General features: G+C 25.0%; 3 protein-coding genes across 6 annotated transcripts; 2 read left to right on the forward strand and 1 right to left on the reverse strand.

Annotated features, from left to right (window-relative positions):
• The first annotated feature begins 204 nt into the window (after positions 1-204).
• On the forward strand, positions 205-8896 carry LOC107447374 (abasic site processing protein HMCES). Its single transcript, XM_016062267.3, has 8 exons — positions 205-455; positions 605-736; positions 2684-2899; positions 3910-4087; positions 6127-6204; positions 7338-7403; positions 8115-8218; positions 8693-8896. Exons 1-8 carry the CDS (start codon positions 436-438, stop codon positions 8799-8801), a joined length of 903 nt encoding a protein of 300 aa, XP_015917753.1. The 5' UTR covers positions 205-435; the 3' UTR covers positions 8802-8896.
• A 1984-nt stretch (positions 8897-10880) lies between these two features.
• LOC107447382 (protein lethal(2)essential for life) lies at positions 10881-11989 on the reverse strand. Its single transcript, XM_016062282.3, has one exon. The coding sequence runs from the start codon at positions 11987-11989 to the stop codon at positions 11405-11407; it is 585 nt and encodes a 194-aa protein (XP_015917768.1). The 3' UTR covers positions 10881-11404.
• A 312-nt stretch (positions 11990-12301) lies between these two features.
• LOC107447384 (dynein axonemal light chain 4) lies at positions 12302-24578 on the forward strand. Of its 4 annotated transcripts, none has more exons than XM_016062283.3 (4): positions 12302-12439; positions 14251-14340; positions 17253-17336; positions 21671-24578. In XM_016062283.3, exons 2-4 carry the CDS (start codon positions 14275-14277, stop codon positions 21833-21835), a joined length of 315 nt encoding a protein of 104 aa, XP_015917769.1. In that variant the 5' UTR covers positions 12302-12439; positions 14251-14274; the 3' UTR covers positions 21836-24578. The 4 variants fall into 4 exon arrangements, with proteins under 4 accessions (XP_015917769.1, XP_015917772.1, XP_015917770.1 ...); XM_016062286.3 differs by lacking the exon at positions 21671-24578 and adding an exon at positions 21461-21642; XM_016062284.3 differs by having other exon boundaries at positions 12431-12477.

Here is a 24578-nt window from a genome sequence, read left to right on the forward strand (position 1 = left end):
ATAAGTGCGACTGAACACAATTTTATACTTAAAAATCCCACTTTAAAAACATAAACTGATTAAACTAAAAACTGATTTTAGTCACTTTATTTTTAAGAACATTAAATTTTTACTTTTCGCTTCCTTTTTTTCCATATTCATTTCTCTTTATTAGATCAAACTGGAATAGAAAATTGCATATGATATTTTTGAATCAATTTTATTGATACACAAAGCTAGCCTTTCTTTAATATACATTGCTAATTTTATTCAGCAGTTAATCATTCGTTTTTACTTATGTTGTATAAATCAAATCTGGCATTAATATCTTTATTAGCGCCAAAAAGAATCGTCTGCTTATTTTAAGACAATAACATTTAACAGTATTTCATTTATTTTCTTTTTGTATTACGTTTTATTAGCTGTTTGCAATCACATAAATGCTCTTATTTAATTATGTGTGGGAGGACTGCATGGTAAGTTATGAGTTTATTAGTTTTGCTGGAACTAACTCAAGAAATAAATACTCAAATCTTATATCAGAAATATGTAGCTGTGATTTAAATTATACAATTTTGGAAATGTTGTGGTGCGATTCCATTTAATGCAGTTTTGTAATTTTTAGCTCTCTGGATAAATGTGGGATTCAGCGAGCTACTCGTCGTTATTCTAATAACAATACTGATCTGAAGTGGGTTGAAAAATATGATTGGCAAAACTATCAACCCAGCCATAATCTTGCTCCTAGCCAAGTATCGTAAGTATAAAAGTTGTTTTCATCCTTATAATTATCAGATTTTTATATGCTTCAAATGCCAAAAGACGGTTCAGAAGGTTTCCTTGAGAAATATTTCTATATCAGGATCTGCGCCAAAATAACCACCAAGTTTTGTCAACTTCCAAGCAATTGCCCATGAAAAACTAAAAAACATATTATGGAAGGGAACCAAGTCGAAAGCATAAGGGAATATTTCTGTAACGCGGATATTCTGTGTAGTTGGGGGTCCGGCTCACCAACTACAATTTTCAAAGCACCAAATAAATTTTAAAATTGTAAATTTAAAAAGAGAAACATATAAAGATTTGCCCAGAGATGGTTGCAAATTATACCATTCGAGTTGGTTCCCATCTGTGATGTTTTTTTTTTTTAGTTTCTCGTGGGTTGCTGCCCAGAAGTTGTCATGTCTTAGTGATTATTTCGCTGCAGATCACGGCATGAAATTTCATCATAGGTATAGCTTGTAAATACACTTTGGCAAACCTCTCATTATTTTTTTTTATAAATTACAAATTTAAAACTTATTTTACACCTTTAAAATTGTGATTGGCATGTCCTATTACGATACGAAAATATTCTTAGTGACAATGCAAAAAAAATTGTAGACGTTTATGACAACTGAAGGGATTTGTTTATCGGCTATGTCAACCTTCATCTATCAGAAGGCACCTCAAAATAGAATCAAGTTAACATGTCTTATATACTAGTGAATTCGTATTTAATATTTGCAGTGGTAGTTACGCGGCATTACTCCCCTTTCAGAATTTTATCTGGGATAGAATTCGATGAACGATTACCACTGGATGATTCATGCTGTTCATATAATTTTCGCAAATTTTTTTTTCCTTCAATTTTTGTAGCATTTTGCTTATTTTATTATTATTATTTTATTTTTTTTTTGTTTATAGCATTTTGCTCATTTTTTTTCTTCTTCAATATTGTTTATTGACCAGGAGACTTTATTTACTTCACCGGATCTTTTTTTTTTCTATTTGAGCAATATATTTTTAAGCAAATCAACTGTTTAATGTGGGACTCCCATTAATGTTGGCATGTTCATATCACATCCAGGTCACCATTGTGGGGATTTATTTATCGACTATGTCAACCTTCATCTATCACAAGGTAACACGCGAGATGCTAAAAATATATATTTCAGAAAGAAACCAACTCTGGTATAACTTGCAGCCTATTCCATATAAATCACTGCACAATATTTTTTATTTTCTAAATTAAAACACCCTTTGGTGCCTTGATTTTTTTTAATTAGAGTAAACAGGTATCCTTACAGAAATATCCCTAAGCTCTTGAGCTCTGGGGTTTCTTAAGGTGGCTTAAACCAACAAAAAGTTTTCTTTGTTTATTATTTAAGGCACATATTTAAATGTATGATTGTATGTTTGAATAATTAAAAAAAGGACCTACTTTTAGAAGTAAAAAATATTACTTTTTGTTTATATTAATAAAAATCTACTGATTTTTTTTTTTTATTTGAATGAAATCTGAAATGAAAAACATATTTAACTGAGTGTGTTTATAAATATGAGACTGCCAATTTTATCAATTCTTTTTTTTTTCTTTACTTTTTAAAAAAGTATATATATTAATAATTATGTTCTTGTTTTCCTCATGAAAAATTTAGCATGAAATTTGAAAACGTGTTAAATGTTATTGTGAAATTAATTTGTACAGATATAAATTTCTATAATAATTTAATAATTTAACTTGTAGTCTGGTTAACTGCAAGATTTTATTGAACGCAACACGTGATCAAAGATGATTTATTTGTTATCTTATTATTATGTAATTTCAAGTTTTATTTTTTAATTAATGATTATTATGGATATTTAATATGTATTGTAACATTTAGTTTTTTAAACTGATGCTCATTACTAATGCTTGTTTTTTATTTATTTTTTTTCTCAGACCAGTTATTGTAAATAAATCTGTGTTTGAACCTAAAGAAAGAGCAGATTTCGTTATAACTCCAATGAGATGGGGATTCATTCCATCTTGGTACAGAGGCTCACTGGAGAGTTTTTCTTTGAAAACCAATAATTGTCGCATTGAAGGCATGCTAGAAAAACCGACCTATAGAGGAGCTGTTACAGCTGCTCAGCGATGTGTTATTCTGGCTGAAGGGTTAGTTATTAGTTCCCTTTTATTAAAACTTTTTTTATAGTGAGCATTTTTATATTCCTATTTAAAACTAGAAAATCACATCATAGTTCATATTTAGTCCTTACAGCTGTTTAATCTCACACTACTAGAAAGTATTTCTTTCCTACGTTTCATTCTTGTAAAATTCCATTATTTATGCAGATCCAAAAAGAAATTTGCAATCACTGTCTTCTCATGCCACTTGAAGTCATCCATTTTTGTATTTAAAATCTATCATTTATTACAAGAATTGGATATTAATTGTTGCACACAATGTTTTCAAAATAACTAGTATTTGCAGCAACGGTATGGTGGAATCTGAGAATAAAATTAGTTAACACTGTTACAAATGTTTCAGTAAGAATAAATCAACTGGTTTCCGAAGCAGGGTGCATTAAACTATGTTTATATTTGTTTCCTTTCTCTTTAAATGCTTTTCAAATCGTCATCAATTTTTGACTAAAATTTCATTAAAAAACCAAGTAGCTGTAGGATTTTAAACAAATTTGACTGTGCTGAAACAACAAGGACCCAAAATTAGTACAATTTTTAAAATTTTATACTTAATCTCTTTTAAAACATATTAAATTCAAATTAATTTCTCAATTCATTTCATATATAAAATGTCAGCAAAATCACAAAGTGTATTAGTAATAACTAGTAAAATAATGAAGTTTATCACCCAATGTCAGTGATTGTTTATTACCAGGTAATTGAAAAATCATTAGGCAGAAGTATTTCTACCAAAAGCTGATTTAGAACTGATTGTGTTAAATGCTTTTTGTCAGTTTAACTTTTGTTTTAGTTATATTAATTTTTTTGACGTAAAATTAGAGTAGAATTAGGAATAATATTTAAAAAGGCTATTTATATTTCATAATAAACAGGTTAGAAATATTAAATACCTTTGAAATAAACACAATAAAAAAAAACTATTGTTAGTGTAAGTACAATTATAAATTTTTCATATTTATTATTATTTTTTGTTTAAGGTTTTATGAATGGAAAGCAATAAACAGCAAACAAAAACAACCATATTTCATTCATTTTCCTCAAGAGAATAGTCCTGATGTGTTTTCCCAAGACTTTACTGATAATAACGTTAAGGAAATAAGCTATCCCCACCTTCTAACAATGGCTGGACTATTTGATATGTGGAAATCTTCTAATGTAAGAAATATTTTGTTTTGTGTTAATTGTTTTTACTATCTTATTACTTTTTGTGCATTATTTCTGATCATTTAGTAATGTATTTTTTTAAATGGTATCTGGAGGACTAATAAGCTCGTTATTTGTATCCTTTTTTTATCTGGTATACCTAGTGTGTAGTTATAAATTTGTCTTAAAAAACAAAAAAGAGATTATTTTTAAAATTCAATTTCAATTGTGCAGCAAAGATGGAGATTTTAGGTGTTTTTCCCCCTGAAATTAAAAATACTCATTTTCTTTTTTACTAAATTCTTAACTTATTTTCTACATATTCCTGCTGGCAGTTCCTTTATCCTCTTCAAAACACACTCCAATGGCAAAAATTATTTTTATACAGTTTTAACTAAAAGTAGGTGTGAGGGGGAAGTCTGGAAGCCCTCATGCAATGAATCTTTCAAACTTTCTTGTTAAGTGCTTCACGACCTCTCCAAAGGAAAAAAATGCTTATTTTAACTAATAAATTCCTTATGATTCGTTTGAGAGTTGAAAAGTTTTTATGGTTGAGCAGTTTTAGAAAGTAGAGAGATTTGATTGTGTTTTGCCCCTCAAATTATGAAAAGAAAAAAAAATCATTAAGAACAAATTTTTTGTCATTTTTTTATATATATATTCCACATTTTCCAGCCTCCCTTTCCTTCCCCAAATTATAAAAATATTTAGTCATAAATTTAATTAAAAGCAAGTGGAAATTCCTCAAGCTCTGAAGAGAAAGTTTGAGAGATCCATTGTTTGAGAACTTTGTGACCTCCCTCCCTCACCAGTTTTAGCCAAAATTGTTACACAATATTTTAGAATTTCAGAGGCTGAGATGCTAATAGCTCTTGTTACAAGTGTATGTGTATTCAAATGTTTTTTTTTTTTTACTGCTCTTACAAAGTCCATAGCGTTTTTAAAAAGAGAAGGTGCTTATTTTTGAAGTATGTTTTTTAAAGGCCCTTAAAGGTGCTTTTTTTATTCGGGGTTTGTAAAAAGTACTTAATTTTCTATGTTTTTAAAAGAGATTTTTTCTTTGCAGTGTTGATTGTCTTTCTAAATTACAAAAAATGCATGATTTTTGCAATATTTCTAAACTAGTTATTTTATGATTATGTAAAGTTTTTGAAAATGTTTTTGAATTTTATTGATTTTCTGTTTATAAATTAAGAACTTTAAATGATGGAAAAAAATAATTTTTATTATTGCACAGATTCTAATTATGATTTTTTTTGGAAAGTAGTTTAAAATATTTTTTAAGTGTTTATTTTTTGTTGAAAAATCTGACTATGCACCCTGTATTATTATTTATGGAAAAATCCACCTCTTTGCTGCCATTGTTAAAATGTTAGAACTTTCTTTCTCTCTAACTCTCAGAAGAAATTATACAATTAATATACAATAATTTTTTTCCCTGGAAAAGATCCAGAAGCTCTCTTGCTAAAACTAATTTGAACAGATTTAAAGTGCCAAATTAGGAGAATTGAAAATGTTAAAATCATTAAATAAAGAAAGAACTTTCTTTATTTAATGATTGTGCATTCTTATATGACAATATGTATTTAATTAAACCAAATGTAATGATATTCTTAATACAATATCCTATGACTTCATCAATATCAACTGGCTTAAAATTAGTTATGTGTGAATTTTTTATTTTAACTGTAAAAGTTTTGAGCTAAATATTCTAATATTAATATAAGGATTTAAAAAAATATATGTTACCAGTTTCATGAGGTAAAAAAGAGAAATCTGCCTAAAATGATTCAATACAAATAAAAATTAATTGCTTCTTTAAAGAAAAAATAACAATAAAAATATTTTATTTCTTTTTGTATATTATTATGTGTACTATATAATGGTAATTTTCTTTTTTTGCTAATGCAAAAGAATAATAATTATTACTTTGAAATTTCTTATTTTATCATTTTACTTCATTGAGTTGTTAGTTGTATTAGCTTCTTAATGCCATACTGATTATTTTTATATATTAGTTTCCTTATTAATAACATTTATTTATATTTTAGAATGAAGTTATTTACAGTTATTCCGTAATTACTATGGATTCTTCAAAGACAGTTGCATTTGTTCATGAAAGAATGCCAGTAATCTCATTTGATTTTTTTTTTCATTCCATAATAATCTATTTAATGTTTATGTAACTTTAAATATTTATATAAATTTATTATACTTTATAACTTATAACTTTTTACATTTATTAGTTTTTTAAAACTCTGCACAGAGGATGAACTTATTTTTTCTGTAGTTTCAATGTTTTTCTTTTTTAAAAATTTTTTAAATGGTAAACCTTTTTCCAAGATTTATTAAATTTTAAAAACTCCATTTATAATGGTAATATTTATTTGCATTGCTAAAAAATATAATTGATGAAAATTTTGTATAACCCAAAATGATAATTTTACTTAAATGCAAAATTTTTAAATAAATGAAAGAAAATTTCAAAAAAGAAATTTTTTTATTTTATTATAACAAACAATTACTTAGTGACATTTTTAGCCTTGATTTTTGTCTGCATCATTATGTATAGTTTGTTATTCCAATCTATAGTTTGTTTGAAACTTAAACTATATTTTATGTTTTCAAACTATATATAAATTAGGTAAGGTGTTAGGTATGTTGTTTTTTTTCTTATTATTTCCCCCCTTTTTCTTCTTGTTCCTCAATATTACAGTTTCATGATAAAAAAAAAAATAAGAGGGAATGGCTAGATTTGGATTAAATCTAATGGTAATTTTTTGTCAGTTTTCAGTTGATTTTTAATAAATGTCTTGAAGACTTAATTTTAAAATTTTATTCTTTAAATTATAATAAAACATTATCATAAAAATGTATTTTAAGCAGATTAATAACTAAATATAACCATAACTCTACTCAGATTTTTATATCTTTATATGACCCATTAATTTAAATTTTTAATCCCGCTTTTGGTCTTCATCAATTTAATTTGGTAAAATGCAGTGTCTTAGTGGTAAGGCCAGTTTTATAGCTACAGTTGTTTTAGATTTTTGTAAAATATATTTATCTGTAGTTTTTCTAAGAATATTATGTGATGGTATGACTTTTATTGTTTTTGTAAATGTAGTATTATAAAAACAATGTTAGTTGTCAATGGTTATATTTTAGAGCAGACAATTAAAACTTAATTCATATGTAGTGTTTTACATTTTTTTTTCTTTACTTCCAATGCTGTTTTTATAGTTTAATTTCTGTTCTTTAGGCAGTTTTGACTGGGAAGGATGAAGTTTCCATGTGGTTGGATACAAATAGAGTTGCTACTAAAGATGTAGGTCATTACAAATTCATGTCTCTTTTTTTTTCATTTATTCATTGTTATACATTAATATGAGTTATTCACATTGTCTATTTAGATTACTCAAAATCTGAAAAAAAAACTTATTTTATTTGCCTATTGCTTACATGCATTGTTAGTTTTACTAAATATATTTTGCGGTTCTGGAATGAGTAATTTCTTTGTCCTTGATCTCAGTTCTGATCCACCTCAGTATCAGCCATTCATTTTCTTTTTCATTTGTAGGGTTTAAAAATAAATTTATAGTGATCTTTTATTAAAAAAATTTTAGTGACATGGTTATTAAAAATATAACTCCATATGAACCATAAAAGTGAGTGCTAATTATTTTATTAGATTTCAGAACAATGGTTATTAAAATAGAATTCAATATTAACCATAAAGGGAGTGCTAATTATTTCTTTAGATTTCAGAACAAAGAAATATAACCTTAAAACAGTATCTGAAAAGTTACATTGTAGAAAATTGAATTTTTTTTTTCATACTCATTTTTCTTCAATATTTAGTGATTTGTTTCATACTCATTTTGATGCTAGTTTCAATAAATATATCCAATACTCATTAATGGAAAATACAAAATTAAGTACATAAAAATAATGCATATTTTTTATGTTTGTAGGGGAACATTTATACATAATACCTAAAGTTATATAACAATCCTTAATTGAATTTTTCTTATTTCAGGCTATTTCTATTTTGAAGCCAGTAGAGGATTTGCATATGTATCCAGTTTCAACTCTTGTTAATTATTCAAAAAATAATTCAGTTGAATGTCTCAAACCATTTAGGTAAAGATACAGTTATTCTGTGTACAATTGACATCCATGTATGTTATTTCTTTATTCCTGTGATCTGTAATTGTTCAAAATTTTAAACACTCAAATACTTTGTTTTGTCCTGAAACGTAACTACTTTTTCACCAGAAAAAAAGTCTGTCCAACTTTCTTATTTGAAAGAATTGGCAGGAAAATTTCTGTTAAGTGTAGAAATGTTGAGAAAATAGTTTGATTTTTATAATCAATATAATTCAAAAATTTTCAACATTTTACAAACTTTTCACTGATCTAAAAAAAAACCTTTCTGGAAAGTTTTCACATCAGAATATTTTATTAATTTGATATATTGTATACATTAATTTTTTAGTGGTTTTTTTTTCAATATTATACGGTTTCAATTTCAATACTTTTTTTGACACTTAAAACTATTAATTATTACTATTTTTTTTAAAACAATGTGCACTTATAACAAATCTATATTTTCAGAGAATCTGAAAAGAAATCAAATCCTGTAAAACATACAGCTCTCACTGCATGGCTGAAGAAAGGATCTTCAAATGACATGCCTGCTAAACGATTTAAACCAGATCCATGATGAACATTCTATTGATTTATATTTCAGTGTGAAACACTTATTTGTAAATATTTGTATATATTATACTTTAATAAAACACTCTTTATTTTATGTTCTTCCTGCTCTGGTGTGATTGCTCATGTATAATCATGTTTTATAGCAAAATAGTAACTGTCAAAACCTTATTAAAATTTTCAAAATCTAGAAGAAATCTAAAAAGCCAATAAAAATATGCTATGATTAAAATTTATGAAATTGTATTATGTGAACTTTAACAAAATTGGTTAGGTTTTAAATTACATTTTAATACTTGATCTTAAACTTGAAAATAGTTTACTTTTGCTTGTTTAAAATTTTCCTTACTTGATGTAATTTCCTAAAAAAAAATAATTTTTGACATATTTTAATAACCAATTAATTATTTCATTCTCATTGTTTATTTAAAGACCATTAATGTTCAAGAATAAAGAAAAGCAATATGGATGTAAGAACATAAAGTTTTCTTTTCTTTTATTGTGCTTAAGTCTACAACACACACAGATATATCTGGAATTATTAAGGAATTTGACTCACTCCAAAAAAAATTTTAAATCTATAAAGAATGGGAAAAACCCTGCTTCAAACATGAAAAATAACCTGTCTTTCAGTTAACTGTAACAATGAGTAGTTTGAGAGGATACAAATTAATTTATCTAACAACTATTAATATTATTTTCAATAAAAATTTCTCTTCAAAAAAAGGGTTAAATTTTCTTAAATTTATTAACACATGAATTGGTTCAAAATAATCTTTCTTTAAAAAAATTTTCTTTAAGTTTTGATTTATAAATATAATCATATTTACAATTCTATGTACTGTAATAATTTAATCCATATAAATTTTGATTTTTAAAAATCTTATTACATGTAAGAAAAGTACATTTGACTGATGTGACTCTATTAATAAACTACTTTTTTTCAAGTTGTGTGAAATATTGCTTCGATTTCGAATTTATTAACTTGGGTATTGTAAAATCTATATGTTAAAGCTTTGTCTAGAGAAGTTCTGTTTCTTATCAACTGTAATATTTTATGTTTTTTTTAATCTAAAAGTAAGTTTTGTTACTTTCATGGAAATCATATATTTCATGGAAAACTTTTATCTATACATGCTGTGTGCAATATCTTTATCAGTGAAATATATTCACATTGAATTTTCTCAATTTAAACACTTTTTCTTTTTTTACTTTGAGTCTCATTCCATTTTAAGGATTTTGCTTGGGAAAATTGTACCAAAATATCTTTTTGACTTCTTAAAAATATTCTAATTTTGTATTTTATTTTTCTTTTAAAACTTTATCTACAACATGCAATAAAATCGTAAAATCATTTAAAATTTAATTCTTTTTCTCTTGTTAAATAAGTTAAGCATTTTATGTTTAGTTTTTTTTTATATATAAAAATTTAATTAGAGTTGTAACTCTAGCAAAAAAAATTTATTCACTTCACTATAGAAAATTTGTTTATATACTTATATTTTAATTTTTTGCTAGCTGTCAACAAAACAAAAATTTTCTACGAATAAAACTGAATAAAAAGTTACTAAATACTTTTTTTATATGCAGGTTTTAATAGAACTTTTATTTTAAATAAATAAATCAGGCATTTCTGAATTTTATTTAATCAAATAATTGTAGAAAAAGAAAATAGTCAAAAATTGTTTAAAATTAATAAAATCTTATAATGAACAATTTAGTTTTCCAAACCATTTAAGTTCATACAATTTTTTGTTTTGTGAAAGAAAAGAATTAAAAATATATTTTAGAATTAAAGTATAAATCTGTATTTACCTACCATTGAAATCAAAAATCATTTCAATGATAAATATAGATTTATACCTAAATGTTAACAGAAATATATAATTAAATAAGATAAGTTAATGATTTAAAAGGAGAATTAACACTTATCATTGCACTTTATACATAGCTGTAAAATTTAATTGTCTTAATGTATTTATCTTTCGAAGTAACCAAGACTTAAACACTATAATTTTCATTCACCAATGCATTAAGATACTCAAATAAAAAAATATCTTTGAACTTTTGAAATAAAATTGACTACTTTCATACAAAATTTATTTATTTGTTCCAAAAACAATTTTTACTTTAGTACAATACTACCAGGAATCACAACTAAAACATTTTGAAATGAATATTTAAAAATGAAATGAATATAAATGTTTTTAAAGTGCTCCAAACATTTTTTTATAACAATTTGTTTCAAACAAAAGTGGAAACGTATGAAAACATCTTTATATGATAATAGAAATAAGTGTAAAATTAATTGTTGCAAAAATCCTTTGAAATTATTGCTTCTTTTAGAAATTCTTTACAATAAACAAATCAATTTTAAAACAATAGGAACTATTTTAAAAATTAGTTTACAAACATATAGAAAAATTTTAACATTATCTTACTTTAAATGCTTTTTATCATTTATAATTTCTGATAACACTCAGAGAAGAACCAGTTTAAAAATGACCAAAAACTGATGATTTTGCCCAGCATATAGTACATTACTAGATGAGTTCTCTACAGTAGTTCACAAAAAGTTACATAGCTAATGAAGACACATGAGACTTGGAATCACTGAGGCTTTTTAGAGTCTTTGTCACTATCTGAGCCTGAACTGGAATTCTCAATGTTTACAGGTATTTCCTTTGATTCCAAAGCAGGTAAAGGAGCTTCAATAGTAAGAATACCATCAGCTAATGTTGATCTGATTGCATCAGGGTTTATATTATCAGGTAAAGTGTAATGATATTTATTCTCGCGGATGAAATGAGAACCATCAGAACCTTTCTCTTCCTTTCGAGCTGTCACTGTCAATTCATTATTTTTTAAAGTGATCTTTATATCTTCGGGGTCCATTCCTTCCATATCAAGTTCGACTTGATAATTTTTGTTTTTTCCATCCTTGGATAGAACAGGAATTTCTTTACCTTTGATCCATTCGAATGGAGAGCGTTTTAGCGGACTTCCCCGCTGTAATCCATCAAACAATTTGTTCATTTCCCGATCCATTTCTTTCATTCTATTTTCCATTATTTGCATCGCAGACGATAATTCAGAAAACACATTTCTACGCTGCCAATAATTTCTCAAGCTGTGTTGGGCAGGATGCACTCTGGAGCATAAATTTTTGTAGGCAAAAGGTAGTAATCTCCACATTTTGTTTTGAAAAAGTTTAACAGACAGAAAAGTTCCAAAAGGTGAAAGAGGAAACAATTGTAGCAAACACAAGTGTTCAAATTCTGTGAGATACACTCTCAATACAACGAACAATTCGTAACAGACCAGATCATAGCACACTCAGGAGCAGACGATATATTTATAACCTTTTTGAATGATGAAACCAGAACCGAATATGTCGTTATGCTGCTTCCAGAAAATTCTAGAGAAACTAACGAGAAAATTCTGGATCGGGAATTGTAAATGAAATTACAGAAAAAGGCAGGCTGATAAAATATGTTAATTAATTATTTCATTTTAATAAAAAGATAAAGCTGTGAAAATAAATTTGCTTATTCGTTTCACGGTTTGTGAAAAAATTTTACTGTTTGAAATCTGGCAAGGAAACGTGAACCAATTTGTAAACAAAGAAACCTGAACAACTTGAAAGTAAATATTTTAATATCTATGTTTGAATTTAATAAAAAGTATTTTTACACTTAGTATTTTCAATGAAACAGAGTCCTATCCAATATTGAAATTTATATTTCCAAGTGTATATTTAATAATAAGATTATTATCTATTTTTAGCAAAACTACGTGAAATATTTTAAAAAAATTGTAAAACTTCATTTATATGAAAGCAATAATCAAAAGGCTTTAAGATTTTATCTTGCAAAAGTCATCATACACTGAATTATTTTTGGCTAAATTCATAATTGAAAATAATTTCTTTTGCCTTACATTATTATATATACTTTTTGTCATTAATTTTTATTTCATTCGTTTTTGTTTTTTTTTTTCGTAATTTGGTAGAAATTAATAAAGCGTTCAATTTTAATTTTTGCTTGCTAAATCTGTTGTATTTTCTTTATTATTTAAGAATGGTTCGTTCTTGAATTGAAACAACAGACTGCATAAGAAAATTGATTATTTTTCATCATTGTAGTGATAAATTAGTACAGAATATTGCTAAATTTTCCCATTTTACTGTGCAGTATGAGATAAAATGCTTAAAAGGAGAAATTTTGATCAGCATAATTAGAGATTAAAATTTTAAAATTTTTTAAAAAATATGTATAAATTCATGTTTGAGTGCTGCAAAAGTTTATGCTGAATTTAATGAAAAATATTATTTTTCGATTTCACCTGAAACTCTTCATTGATTTTTCAGTGCAACAGGATTAAGAATAGATTATTTTTGTTATCTTATTGTTAAATACCTATTCTGAAATATTCATTTAAATAAATTACTAGAGTCCTATTTTATTAAAAATCATAATTGTATGAACACTTTTTAAAGCCACTGAACATTAATGAGAGATTTGCTATTATTAATAGTCTATGAAAAATTCTTAATATTATTCATTTCTTTAAGTTTCAGCAATTATATTTACATTAATCTTGTTATTATTCTGTAAAATTTTCTTACGTTCATTTTTTAAGAACATTTTTGTATAAGCATTTGTGCTTATATCTTGAAGAAACTGCTGTTTCTTTGAAAACTTTTCAAACTATTGATTTTCATACAATTAATAAAATCTATGAAAAAATTGATCTTGACTTAGCATTCCAAAGCTAGCTCTTGTTTTGATTCGAAACTACTAATTTGTTTGAAATGAAAAATGAATAAATTGTGTATGTGATTTTATAATTTGGATCTTATAAATTTTTAACAAATAAGATATAGCTTTTTTTTTTGTACAGTTTTTTTTTTGTTATTTTATTAGTGATCAGTTTATTTTATAGAAACTTTTCCATTGTACTAGTATTTACTGAGGAAATTTATCAAGAGAGAAATTGAGGGAATAGGATTATTTTGTTTTTATAAGATTTCTATTTTCAAGAAAAAGAAGGGAAAAAATTTTGGTTTAAAATTTTTGCGTTTTTTCCTCACTTATATCATTAAAGTAGATTGATGCATAAGGTATAGTTGGGTTCATTTAAAGTTTCTGCTCTATATTATATCTTTCCTTTTCTGAACCATATTACTTTTCTTGCATCTAAAAAATTTTGTAAAATTTTCATGAAATCATTAATTTTTACAATATTTAAAATGCCTTGCATTCATAATATAAATATGCATCTTCAATTTTGTTAGAAAAAGTTTCCCAACATATCAATTTATATAGTGTTGATAGATATTTATAATATCTTTTTCATTGACTGTTGAGGTCGCTTGATTAAATTTTGATGTACAAAACTTATCCTCGAAAATTTTAAATTGTATCTTTAGGTACTAATAATTTACATTTTTTTAGAAAACAAAGTAAGCTCTAGTTAAGATGAGTAAATCTAAAGCAGCAGCATCTGCTCCTTATCGAAAGGTCATGAACTATCCTTTAATACAAGTAAGTATTCAAATTTTGTTTATTTCAATTTTATTTTACTGAAAAAGCTATATTGCAATTAAATATTTGAAAAATTTAATTATTGTCTGAAATTACTATGGATATTTGTATAGCTTTCTTTATATTACAAATGCTAATCCTTTTTTTTATTTTTATACTACTATTTATTTATGGAATTATTGAAGAGACTAATAACTTAGAATTATATTTAAAAAAAAGATTATTGTTTTGTAATTTTATTAGACACTTGACAAAAAACTTCCTTTATACTTTATGATATTAATTAATTAATTCTGAGTGGAAAAAGGAGTGGACTGTCTAATGAGGTTTACTCTTAGGATATATTCTACGAATCTTGCTAACGGAATAAGTTTTTACATCACAAAAGAAAATTATAATAATATGATGTAATGTGTGTAGATGTTAAATACCCTGCTTTTTATAATTTAGGATAAGTACCCGACGTTCATAAATACTGTGGTTTTTTATGAACTTTATTGAAAGTTTTATTAATATATTTTAGTTTTATAATATAGTTTTATTAAATAATATATATATTTAAGACGGAAATAATTTTTGGCTGTATTGACAATGGTTAATTTGTTATTTACTTAAAGTAAAAACTTTTATTCAATTGAGCATGTAAGTTAAAGTTAATATTGAAATCTTTATCTATTTATTTATTTTTCAGCTCTTTATTCAATTAGCTTTCTATTTAACTTATTTAAGTCGGAGAATATTTTCATTCTTAAATTCAGATTGACTTATGTTCTTAATTTTATTTTTTACTATTACATTTTGTGATTTTTAAAACTAGCTACTAAACTAGGAAAATGTTGTTAGAAGTATATTTTTGAAGTGCAAAATTTATTCATGTTTTAAGTAATTTATTTTTAAAAAAATGTATTCCATTTCACTGAAACAAAATTTTGTGATAATTTTTCCCACATACAAATAATGCATAATTCTTTCTTTATTCTACAGTATAGTTATGATGTTCCTGGATATTACACAAGCGGGTTTCATTGTAAATTGGCTTACTGCAAGATTAATACAATTTATTGAATAATTATCAATAAAGATTTATAAATTTTGATTTTGAATGTTAACTATCACATCTTTATGTAATAGCTAACTTCAGAAAACATGGAAATTTATTAATTATTGCATTAATATGTTGAAGAAAAAAAGTATTTACTACATTTTTTTCAAATTAGTTACATATTATTCGATAGTAGTTAAATTGAAGAAGAAAAAAAAAATTTTTTGCAAACTAAATATTATAAGCTCTATTCTTATTAAGGCATCATTAAGGATGCAGCCAACAAAAGCATACAGTTGTTTTAAGCAATTATAAGTCTGTTATAAATTTTATTTCTATTTGCATTTAAAACATTGTATTCTTAACTAGAATTTCAAAAAGCAACTCTTAAACAATTCTTTATAGTTCAGTACTCTTTAGCTGTATTTTGCTCATAAATTGAAAAATAACATAGTAAAAATAAAAAAGCACAATTTAATATTTCTTTTTATGTTAAAAATGGAAATTTCCCAAAATTATGCCCGAATTCTTAAAAATTAAATTATTATCATTATTACGAAGATCAATGCAAAAAAAGACTATTTAAACAAAATAAACACTGATTTGAAATAGAATTTCAATCTAATAATTAATAAGCAAACGAAATCATTTTAAATAATAAAAAAAAGAAGAAAATCAGGAATGTTGCAAATTTCTTTTTAAAATTGGATATTTTATCTAAATAAAGTATTTAAAAAAAATAAATTTAAACAAAATTTCATATTTTACTTAAAAATTACATTTTAACATTTAAATTAAATTTATTAACTAACACATTTAGTTATTTGTTATATATATTACTGGTTTTGTAAACTCAGTTTAATTTAAAAAGAAATAAAAATCAGATATTAAAAGGAATATAATCTTTGTATCCATTTTAGGTTTCTTCTATTTCATCATGTTAAATGTTGATCTATATATATTAAATTAAACAAACTTTTTTGAATTATTTTTTTAAAGTAACAATGCCCTCAAAAATATAGTGCTTGTACTGAGCTGCTGTATTTTATAATGCAATTTTAATTGTGAGAATTTCAAACATTGATAATAATCTTAGAATTATATTTAAAAAAAATCTTGGTTGTATGTTACGCATCTATAATCATTTATTATTTATATAATAATTACTACAAATTATTTTACAGCTTTTCATCTTGTTTTTTAATTTATAAAGAAATATTGTTATTTCATTGTAAACACGTTTTTTGAAACAACTAAGTGTATTTATTTTGGCAAAGCAAAGCAGATTGCTTTAACCATAAAGTTGGCCAGTGTCTTAATGTAGAAATAATCTATCTTAATGTCAAATGTTACTTAGACTACTAGTTATTCTTAAATGTTATTTAGTTCTTAATAATTTATCTCATTTTAGACAATTTAATTTTTATATTTATTTAAATTAGTATAATATAACCAAAAAAGTGGTTTTAGTATTTAAAATCCCACCTAAGGAAACAGTTAATTATATTATTTATTTATTGATTTAAAATATATTTTTACAAAAAATGGGCAGTTGATTTTTAGTTCTACATGGTAAATAGCATAAAATTAAAAAAAAAATAATAATTGCAATAGATTGGTGTAATATCTCCTCTCTTCCAAAAAAATTTCTGGCTCCATCACTGGGTTCACATATTTAATTTGTTTCATGAAATATATGTTTTGACTCTTTATTTGAAAAAGGAAATCTAATTTTTTTTAAATAAAAAATTACCATTTTAAAAATAGGATTTTAAGTGAGAATTCACTTTTGATTATTTACTGTTCTTTTGTTTTAGCTTGCAATTAGTTTAAGTTATCAATGATTTCTTATCATGCCATCCTTTTTCAGACCTGTGATATGTCTGAAGAAATGAAAACAGATACCATGGATTTATGTGTTACTTCGTATGAAAAGCATTCTACTGATCATGAGGTAAAATTTGTTTTCGAAATCTTCATTTTATGATTGTGCAGTACTATTCTCAACAATTGTTTTTCCAACTCTAACTTAAAAAAGGCAAGCAGCTTAACATATTAAAAAGTTTATATTCCTAAACTATATTTCATAAATAATGCTGTCATCAATAGTTGAAAGTCATGCAATATTTAAGCCTTACTTGAAATTGCACTAATAAAATTTTGATGGAGGTTATATATAATATAATTAAAGAGTATATAATAAGATGTTTTGCCACATAATTAAAAATTTTGTTGTTTGACTTATATCAAGATTCGAAAATACTTGTTATAACTCAAAGAAATTAATTCAAAACTTCTCTCAAAAGTTAATTCAAAAATTCTCACATTAATCATTTTCACACTTTTTTATTAATGATATTATTTTTATTTCTCTTCTAACTTATTCAATTTTTTAGAAGTATTTAATGAATGTGTTCACATAGAAAATAAATGATGTATTGTCCAAATGTTTGCCATGAAAAATTTCTGTTACTTTATAGTAAAAAATAATATTAAACTAAATTTTCCATTTGCAAATTCTTTTCCATTTGCACACCAGTTATTCAATGCTATATAATAAATGTTATAGAACAGATTAAATATTCTTACAAATATTTATCTTTGAATTAGTTTTTGAGCTATTTTTAAAAATAATATCTTGTAGATAAGAAATCATATGTTAATATTATATTCTTTTCTATTGCAGTAGATCTTTATAATGCAAACCTTAAAATGTGATACTTTGCATTATAGAGAACTTGTTTTATAGGGTCAGTGGGTATAAAATCAAGCTTTTTTTGAAGAAGGTTCGTAAACCAAACCATTAAAGTTATTTTACTAAAAATGTTGATGCATTTTATATACATTAGATTCATATAAATTAAATATGAGGCATAACTTACCTATTTTGTTTTATTATTTTCTTATGGTAATGCATTCAAAAGAACATGTTTTGATATACCCACTTTACCCTTTAGTGGGGTAAAGTGAGTATAGTTCCGAAATTAGTATATTTTTTACTAAAAAACGTATGTAACAGAGCATTTTTATTTCTAAAAAAATATTGTTTTAGAAATGAAAACGCTCTTAAATAAATGTATAATGATCATATTTAAAAAAAATGCTAAAAAATAAGTTTTTCTCGTAAAATTAAAGGGTTAATGTTAATGGCTATCAAAATTAGGTTAGCAGTATATTTTGCTAAACTCTACACAACTTCATCAAAAAGCAAGTAAAATGTATTAGTTTTTGGTTCATTTGAAATATAAATGAGAGTGTAAAAATTAATATTTATAGTAGTATTTTAAAGTATTTTTACTGTTTATAGCAGGCATGTATTTTTATTAAATTAAGTCACTTTAGGGAAATTTTGTTTTCCATGAAAAAACTGCCATACGAAGGCAGAAACTTGCGTAAAAACCCCTCTGTATCTTTAAATATGCCTATTAAGTTGTACTACTATGCTATTTTGGTGTAATTATTTTAGTTGTATAATATGTCTGTTATATTATTATTTCCAATATAATTCTTTACTTCAAAAAGCAAAATTTGAAAAGAATTTTGTTTTCAGCATTAAAATTACTATGTAGGGTTATAATCAAACAAATAAATTATTTTTTTAGCTATTTCATTATAAAATATAGAGCATTAGATACTTATTAAAGCTAACACAGAAGTAAAGAAAAAAATTATCCCTATCATAGAACTATGTAGGGCTGTAGGGTAGGGTATTACTATGTAGGGCTATAATCAAACAAGTAAATTATTTTTTAGCTATTTCATTATAAAATATAGAGCATTAGGTACTTATTAAAGCTAACACAGAAGTAAAAAAAAAAAAAATTTCCCTATCATAGAACACTTATCTAAGCCTAACCATATACCCACATCAGAAAACAATTCATAATAAGTGGAATTTGGAAATTCATTCTTAAATTTCCATGTAGATCTGTTCTTTTGATGTCCCTGTACTAATTTGAACTATAATTAATAGTTTTTGACTGTTTTTAATGATATTAGAAGAAAGTTCATCAACAACTTAAACTAACATACTTTATAAATTGATCATAAACAGATAGTTTGTAAACCTTAAATTTTTTTTTATCTGTTTATAAAACTTAAATAAAAATGTTTGCTGCAATCCTAGTAAATGTCTGTAAAAATAATTAAATAAATTATCTCTAATTAAAAGGAGAAAATAGATGCTTTTTAACCTATACCCACTTTACCCCACCTGACCCTATTGATTATTTTACATAAAAAATAATCAATAGGGTCATTAATTACACTTAAATATTTCTTATTTAGAGAAAAGAAATTATTACAAATTATTAAAAATTATATTTAATCAAAATTATGATTTATTAAAATAAATTAATTAACTACAAACAAATATATCAATTTTGGTTTAATTTCAAGATTGTGATCAAGCAAATAATTATTTTTACAGCATGTGTGGAGTTGATAGTATTGTCTCAGCTATAGAAACTTTTCAACAGCGATTATAGTTTTGTTAGCACCTGCAAAGTTAATGTTACGGTGAACAGTGTTACTTTAATCTTCTACTTTAAGTCAGTAAACAGTTCAGATATTTCTATAGATATAAATTTCTAATTAAAAATATATAATTAATTACGGTTTCTTAAAACATTCTTTGAAAATGAGAAAGCTCAAATATTTAACAAAATGAGATAGTTATTTGAAACTTCAGTAGTTTGAGTTGTGATTTTGGCAATTCTTTACATTCAATTAATATGAGACCCACCTTTGAGACATAATAAACATATCGATCCTATTGAACTAATAGCTGCATATATTGGCTAAAATTTATCTTGTATTAATTCTTATCAATATATTATATTATATCTTCATTTAATTTATTCTTGTGCTATTATCTAATATTTTGTTTTGAAAAATTATTTTCAATTGAGAGAATATATGGATTTTTGTTCACTTGTGTGTGATAAATCATTAGAAAGTTTAGAAGGTTAGAAATTTTAGAAGTGTTGATTGTATTTAAGTACATTGCTACATCATGTGTTATTTTTATTCCAAATTAAACTATAACAAAAACTTTCGTCTGATTTTTCTGTAAGCTATATAAATATATTACACTGCACCCAGCTTGTTTATTTAATTACATCACAACCAAATATATCTATATACATTAATATAGTTCCAACTTTTCAAAGAAAAGAGGAAAGAAAAAAAATGATTTTGTGTTAGTGTTTTTAGAATAATGTTTTTAAAAATGTTTATTACTACTATTAATTGGCATTTTGACTAATCCTGGTTGCTGTTAACGCAGTTCTGTATTTTCAGTTTAATTGTGTTACACTTTCTATATTCATATCAGGAGCAAAACTGTTATGCTTAAGCATTGTTTGTTTTATTGTGTATTTAGTACATACATGATGATTATGAAATAACTTATGAGCATATAACTCTCTAGACATCATGCTATTTACAAGGACAGAATAAAATAAGACAGGAAGAATAGCATTAAAAAAAATTATCTAGCAGTCAAGGTTAAGAATATAGTGGCAGAAATTTGAAACTTTCAAACAGCATGACCTTGTTTTTTCAGCAACACATGATCTCTATAGTCAAAATAATTTAAAATGGAGTTGGGACAGCATTGGTAGCATTAAAAACATCAGCTCTAAGTAAAGAGTGTTTATAAAAATTTCAAACATATAGGCACTTTTGTCTACTTGATGCACTCTAGCAAAATGAAGAAAGTACAGTAATTTGTATGATGCATCCTCATCGCTGTCTAAAGTTGCTGCTATTTGTGCTAAAAATTGAATTCCATCTCAATTTTTAATTTTTTTACTATGAAAATCATGTTTGGATGAGAGACATATAGCAATATTCATTTAATATTTGGATTGTTTCACTGTTATTATGATCCGGAAAATGGACAATTATTTTTAACACAATTTCTGAGCAGACAAAAACTCTGTTCCCTCGACTGATTTGTTCACTAGACTGTCATTTATAATCAAAGTTATTTTATTATCTACATCTAAAATAAATGAAAAAAGTATGTAAATTTTTTAAATAGTATAATTTTTTTTTAAAATTTATCTATTTCAGAAAGTTTCAAGATTGTTTCACTGTTATTATAATCAGGAAAATGGACAATCATTTTTAACACCATTTTTGAGCAGACAAAAACTCTGTTCCCTCGACTGATTTGTTCACTGGACGGTCATTTATAAGCAAAGTTATTATATAATCAATATCTAAAATGAATGAAAAAAATATGTAAATTTTTTAAAAAGTATAAATTTTTTTAAATTTCAGAAAGTTTCAAGATTAATCAAAGAGACATTAGATCAAAAATATGGGGCTTCGTGGCATGTGGTGGTTGGAGAAGCATTTGGATTCTTTATTTCTCATGATGCAAAACATTTAATGTACATGTTTTTAGCTGGCAGCAAAGCCATATGTGTCTGGAAGTGCTCTTAAAAAGTTCTGTGTTATTTTACATGGTGCAATATATGTTTTTACCTACTCCGTCCATATGTAAATATATTATTTTTTTTTTAAATATTTTATACTCTTCTTCAAAGTAGTTGTGTTCATTTTCCTAGTTTTCATGGCATGTGGTGATTGGAGAAATATTTGAATTCTTTATTTTCAAGATAAAAAAAATATGTAATATAGATATTTTTAGCTGACAACAAAACCATGTGTCTATGAAAGGGCTCTTGAGGATTTCTGTGTTATATTATAGTACAATATATGTTTTTATATATTCCATTCGTATGTGAATATGTTATTTTTTAAAATATTTTATTGTTATTTCTATGTAGCTAAGTTTATTGTTTTGGTTAAAATTATAGTTTATATTTGTTATAGATTATTTAGTCACAGAAGTGCAAAAGTTCAAAATTATTCTATCGTTGTCTTGCAATTATGATTAGTACTTTTTGAAGTTTGTTTTACATTTATTTGCTGAGTGTCCCAAAATATACTCGGAAAGAAATGCTGTTAAAAATTGGTTATAAGATTTTTTGAAATAATATGACTTAAGTTTATATATGTTTGTTTGTTTTTTCACAGTTATTTTATCAGGCTTATGGCTTGTTTCAAGTTTGGTAAAAATAAATTTGTTTCCTTGAATATTTTTTCTTTTTTTAGTTTTAGCATAAAGATATTCCATCCAAAAATAATACTGAAGTTCAATTCAAAATAGTAACTGAAACTGAGATATTGGTTTTAATTTGTGTTATAGTAAACTCATTTTTCAATGGAAAAGTTAAAATCATTTTGAAATTGAAAAATTAAGCTAAAAAATATTAAAATCAAGCGAAAGATTTCTAAGCTATGTGTGTTTCAAATATGAGGAATGGCTTTATGTGTTTTAAAGCTATAAACGAAAAATATTTCTGTGTTAATGCATTGTAAGATAAAATATTTTATGTTTTGGATATTTTAAAAAGAGTTTCTGCATTATTTTGTTTGTTTTATTCAATTTTTTAAACTGAAATTATTATCCTATAATAATAACAAAAATGACATAAACAGTGGCAAACTGACTATTTTCGGTTATGTTATGTAATGACGTTAGGTAATGACAAGGATTAAAAATTAATTTTTTCAGCTTTATTTAACAAGAATCATGCCATTTCATTATGCTTTTTCTTTATTCATAAATCATTGTAATATCATTTATGCATTTTTCATGCTTGCATTACTTCCACTATTAAATTTTCATAAAAATGTGTTATAACCTGTTTTCATATTTTAGCATAAATAGTTTTCAAAATATAGCCAAGTCTAATTAAAAATAGTAATTAGATCATTGGCTCTTATTAGTGCCATAACAGGATTCATTTATTATAATTTTCACTTTCAACTTAAAATATCTTACAATAAGAAATATGCTATTTGTTCTTCTACTAAGACTCAAAACTATGTGTGCTTAGAAATCCTTAAAACGAGGAAATCTTTTTGCATCATTTTTTGTATAATTCAGCATGCATAACGTGTTTATTTCACATTTTAATATTAGGTTTATAAATACAGTGGAACCCCAGTTTTCACTTGTTCTTTTCGTATTTTATTTATTTATTCTTGTGAAATTGTCTATACTGATAATGTTAAAATATCCTTGATTTTACTCTACCCCGTTTGAGAAAATAACGTATCAAAACAAACGCTTTCTTAATAACATATCAAAACTCTTTTTTTTTTGTTTTTTTGTTTACTAGGTTCACATAAACTTTTTTCAAGTTTCTTTTTTTTTTTTTCTTTTCTTTTTTCTTTAAATAGAGACTTTTATCTTATCTATTTGAAGCTGCTCTTAAATTCTTTCTGTTTATTCTTATTGTCCTTTTATCCATGAAAGAGGGTTTTCCCCTTGATTTAAAATCAGAAGAGATGGGGAATAGACAAAGCACAGAATCCCCATAACCGTATCTCATGGGCATATGAGAGCTTAAATTGAAAAATTGGATTTTTTTTTAACAAACTTTGAATCTTAAATCCCCATCATTTAAATATCTCCCATTTATTTAAATATTGTTACCGGGTGCAACTGGTTAGGAAATTATTTCTTTTCCTTGATTCCTGTGACCTGCAAGACTTTTCTTAAACAAAAATAAATGTTCTTGGAGCTCTAATTTTTATTTCTGCAGCTTTGGACAGCGTCAACAAAAATACACAAAGCAAGCTTCTCAGTATTCAATGTAGAGACATAACCCTTTGATAGAATAAGATTATGTGTCTTAAGGTAAAGATCTTATTCCAAGGCAGGTACATCGATTGGGACTCGTATCTCGTTACTTTTTAAATCCCTTTGATATCTGATTTAATGTCTGCTTTTGATAATAATTGTAAGAATTCGTACACTCAGAGGATTGAGGGATTCAAAGTATAAAAACTCTGAAACAATGTTTATTTACAAATATAAAAGCAAATTTGCAAAAAATAGTTTTTAACAGGGTTTTGTTAAGATTGCACCTAAAAACAAAAACGACTAAAAATTGCACATTTTTTCTAATAGTTTATATGTCAATTATAAATTTTTGAAAATGAGCTTAGAATTTTTTTTTTACCTTGATTTTACGTTTTTCCCCATCATGGGTTTTTCCGCTTGCCCAACGAAAAATTAGGATTCTACTGTATTAAATATAAGAGCTTTTTTACTGTCTTAAATGTCTATTCTCATATGTGTTTAAATAAAGTTTCTACTTAGTCTTGTTTA

Source organism: Parasteatoda tepidariorum, chromosome 8 (assembly GCF_043381705.1).
Source record: "Parasteatoda tepidariorum isolate YZ-2023 chromosome 8, CAS_Ptep_4.0, whole genome shotgun sequence".
Lineage (NCBI taxonomy): Eukaryota > Metazoa > Arthropoda > Arachnida > Araneae > Theridiidae > Parasteatoda > Parasteatoda tepidariorum.

What these genes read in the sequence shown, in the direction of transcription:
- LOC107447382 (XM_016062282.3), bottom strand. Translation starts at nt 11,989, where the DNA reads ATGTGGAGATTACTACCTTTTGCCTACAAAAATTTATGCTCCAGAGTG.
- LOC107447384 (XM_016062283.3), top strand. Translation starts at nt 14,275, where the DNA reads ATGAGTAAATCTAAAGCAGCAGCATCTGCTCCTTATCGAAAGGTCATG. An exon ending in TGAACTATCCTTTAATACAA is followed by an intron (nt 14,341 to 17,252) that starts GTAAGTATTCAA and finishes ATCCTTTTTCAG; the next exon opens with ACCTGTGATATGTCTGAAGA. An exon ending in AGCATTCTACTGATCATGAG is followed by an intron (nt 17,337 to 21,670) that starts GTAAAATTTGTT and finishes TTTAAATTTCAG; the next exon opens with AAAGTTTCAAGATTAATCAA.
- LOC107447374 (XM_016062267.3), top strand. Translation starts at nt 436, where the DNA reads ATGTGTGGGAGGACTGCATG. An exon ending in TTGTTCATGAAAGAATGCCA is followed by an intron (nt 6,205 to 7,337) that starts GTAATCTCATTT and finishes TCTGTTCTTTAG; the next exon opens with GCAGTTTTGACTGGGAAGGA. An exon ending in ATAGAGTTGCTACTAAAGAT is followed by an intron (nt 7,404 to 8,114) that starts GTAGGTCATTAC and finishes TTCTTATTTCAG; the next exon opens with GCTATTTCTATTTTGAAGCC.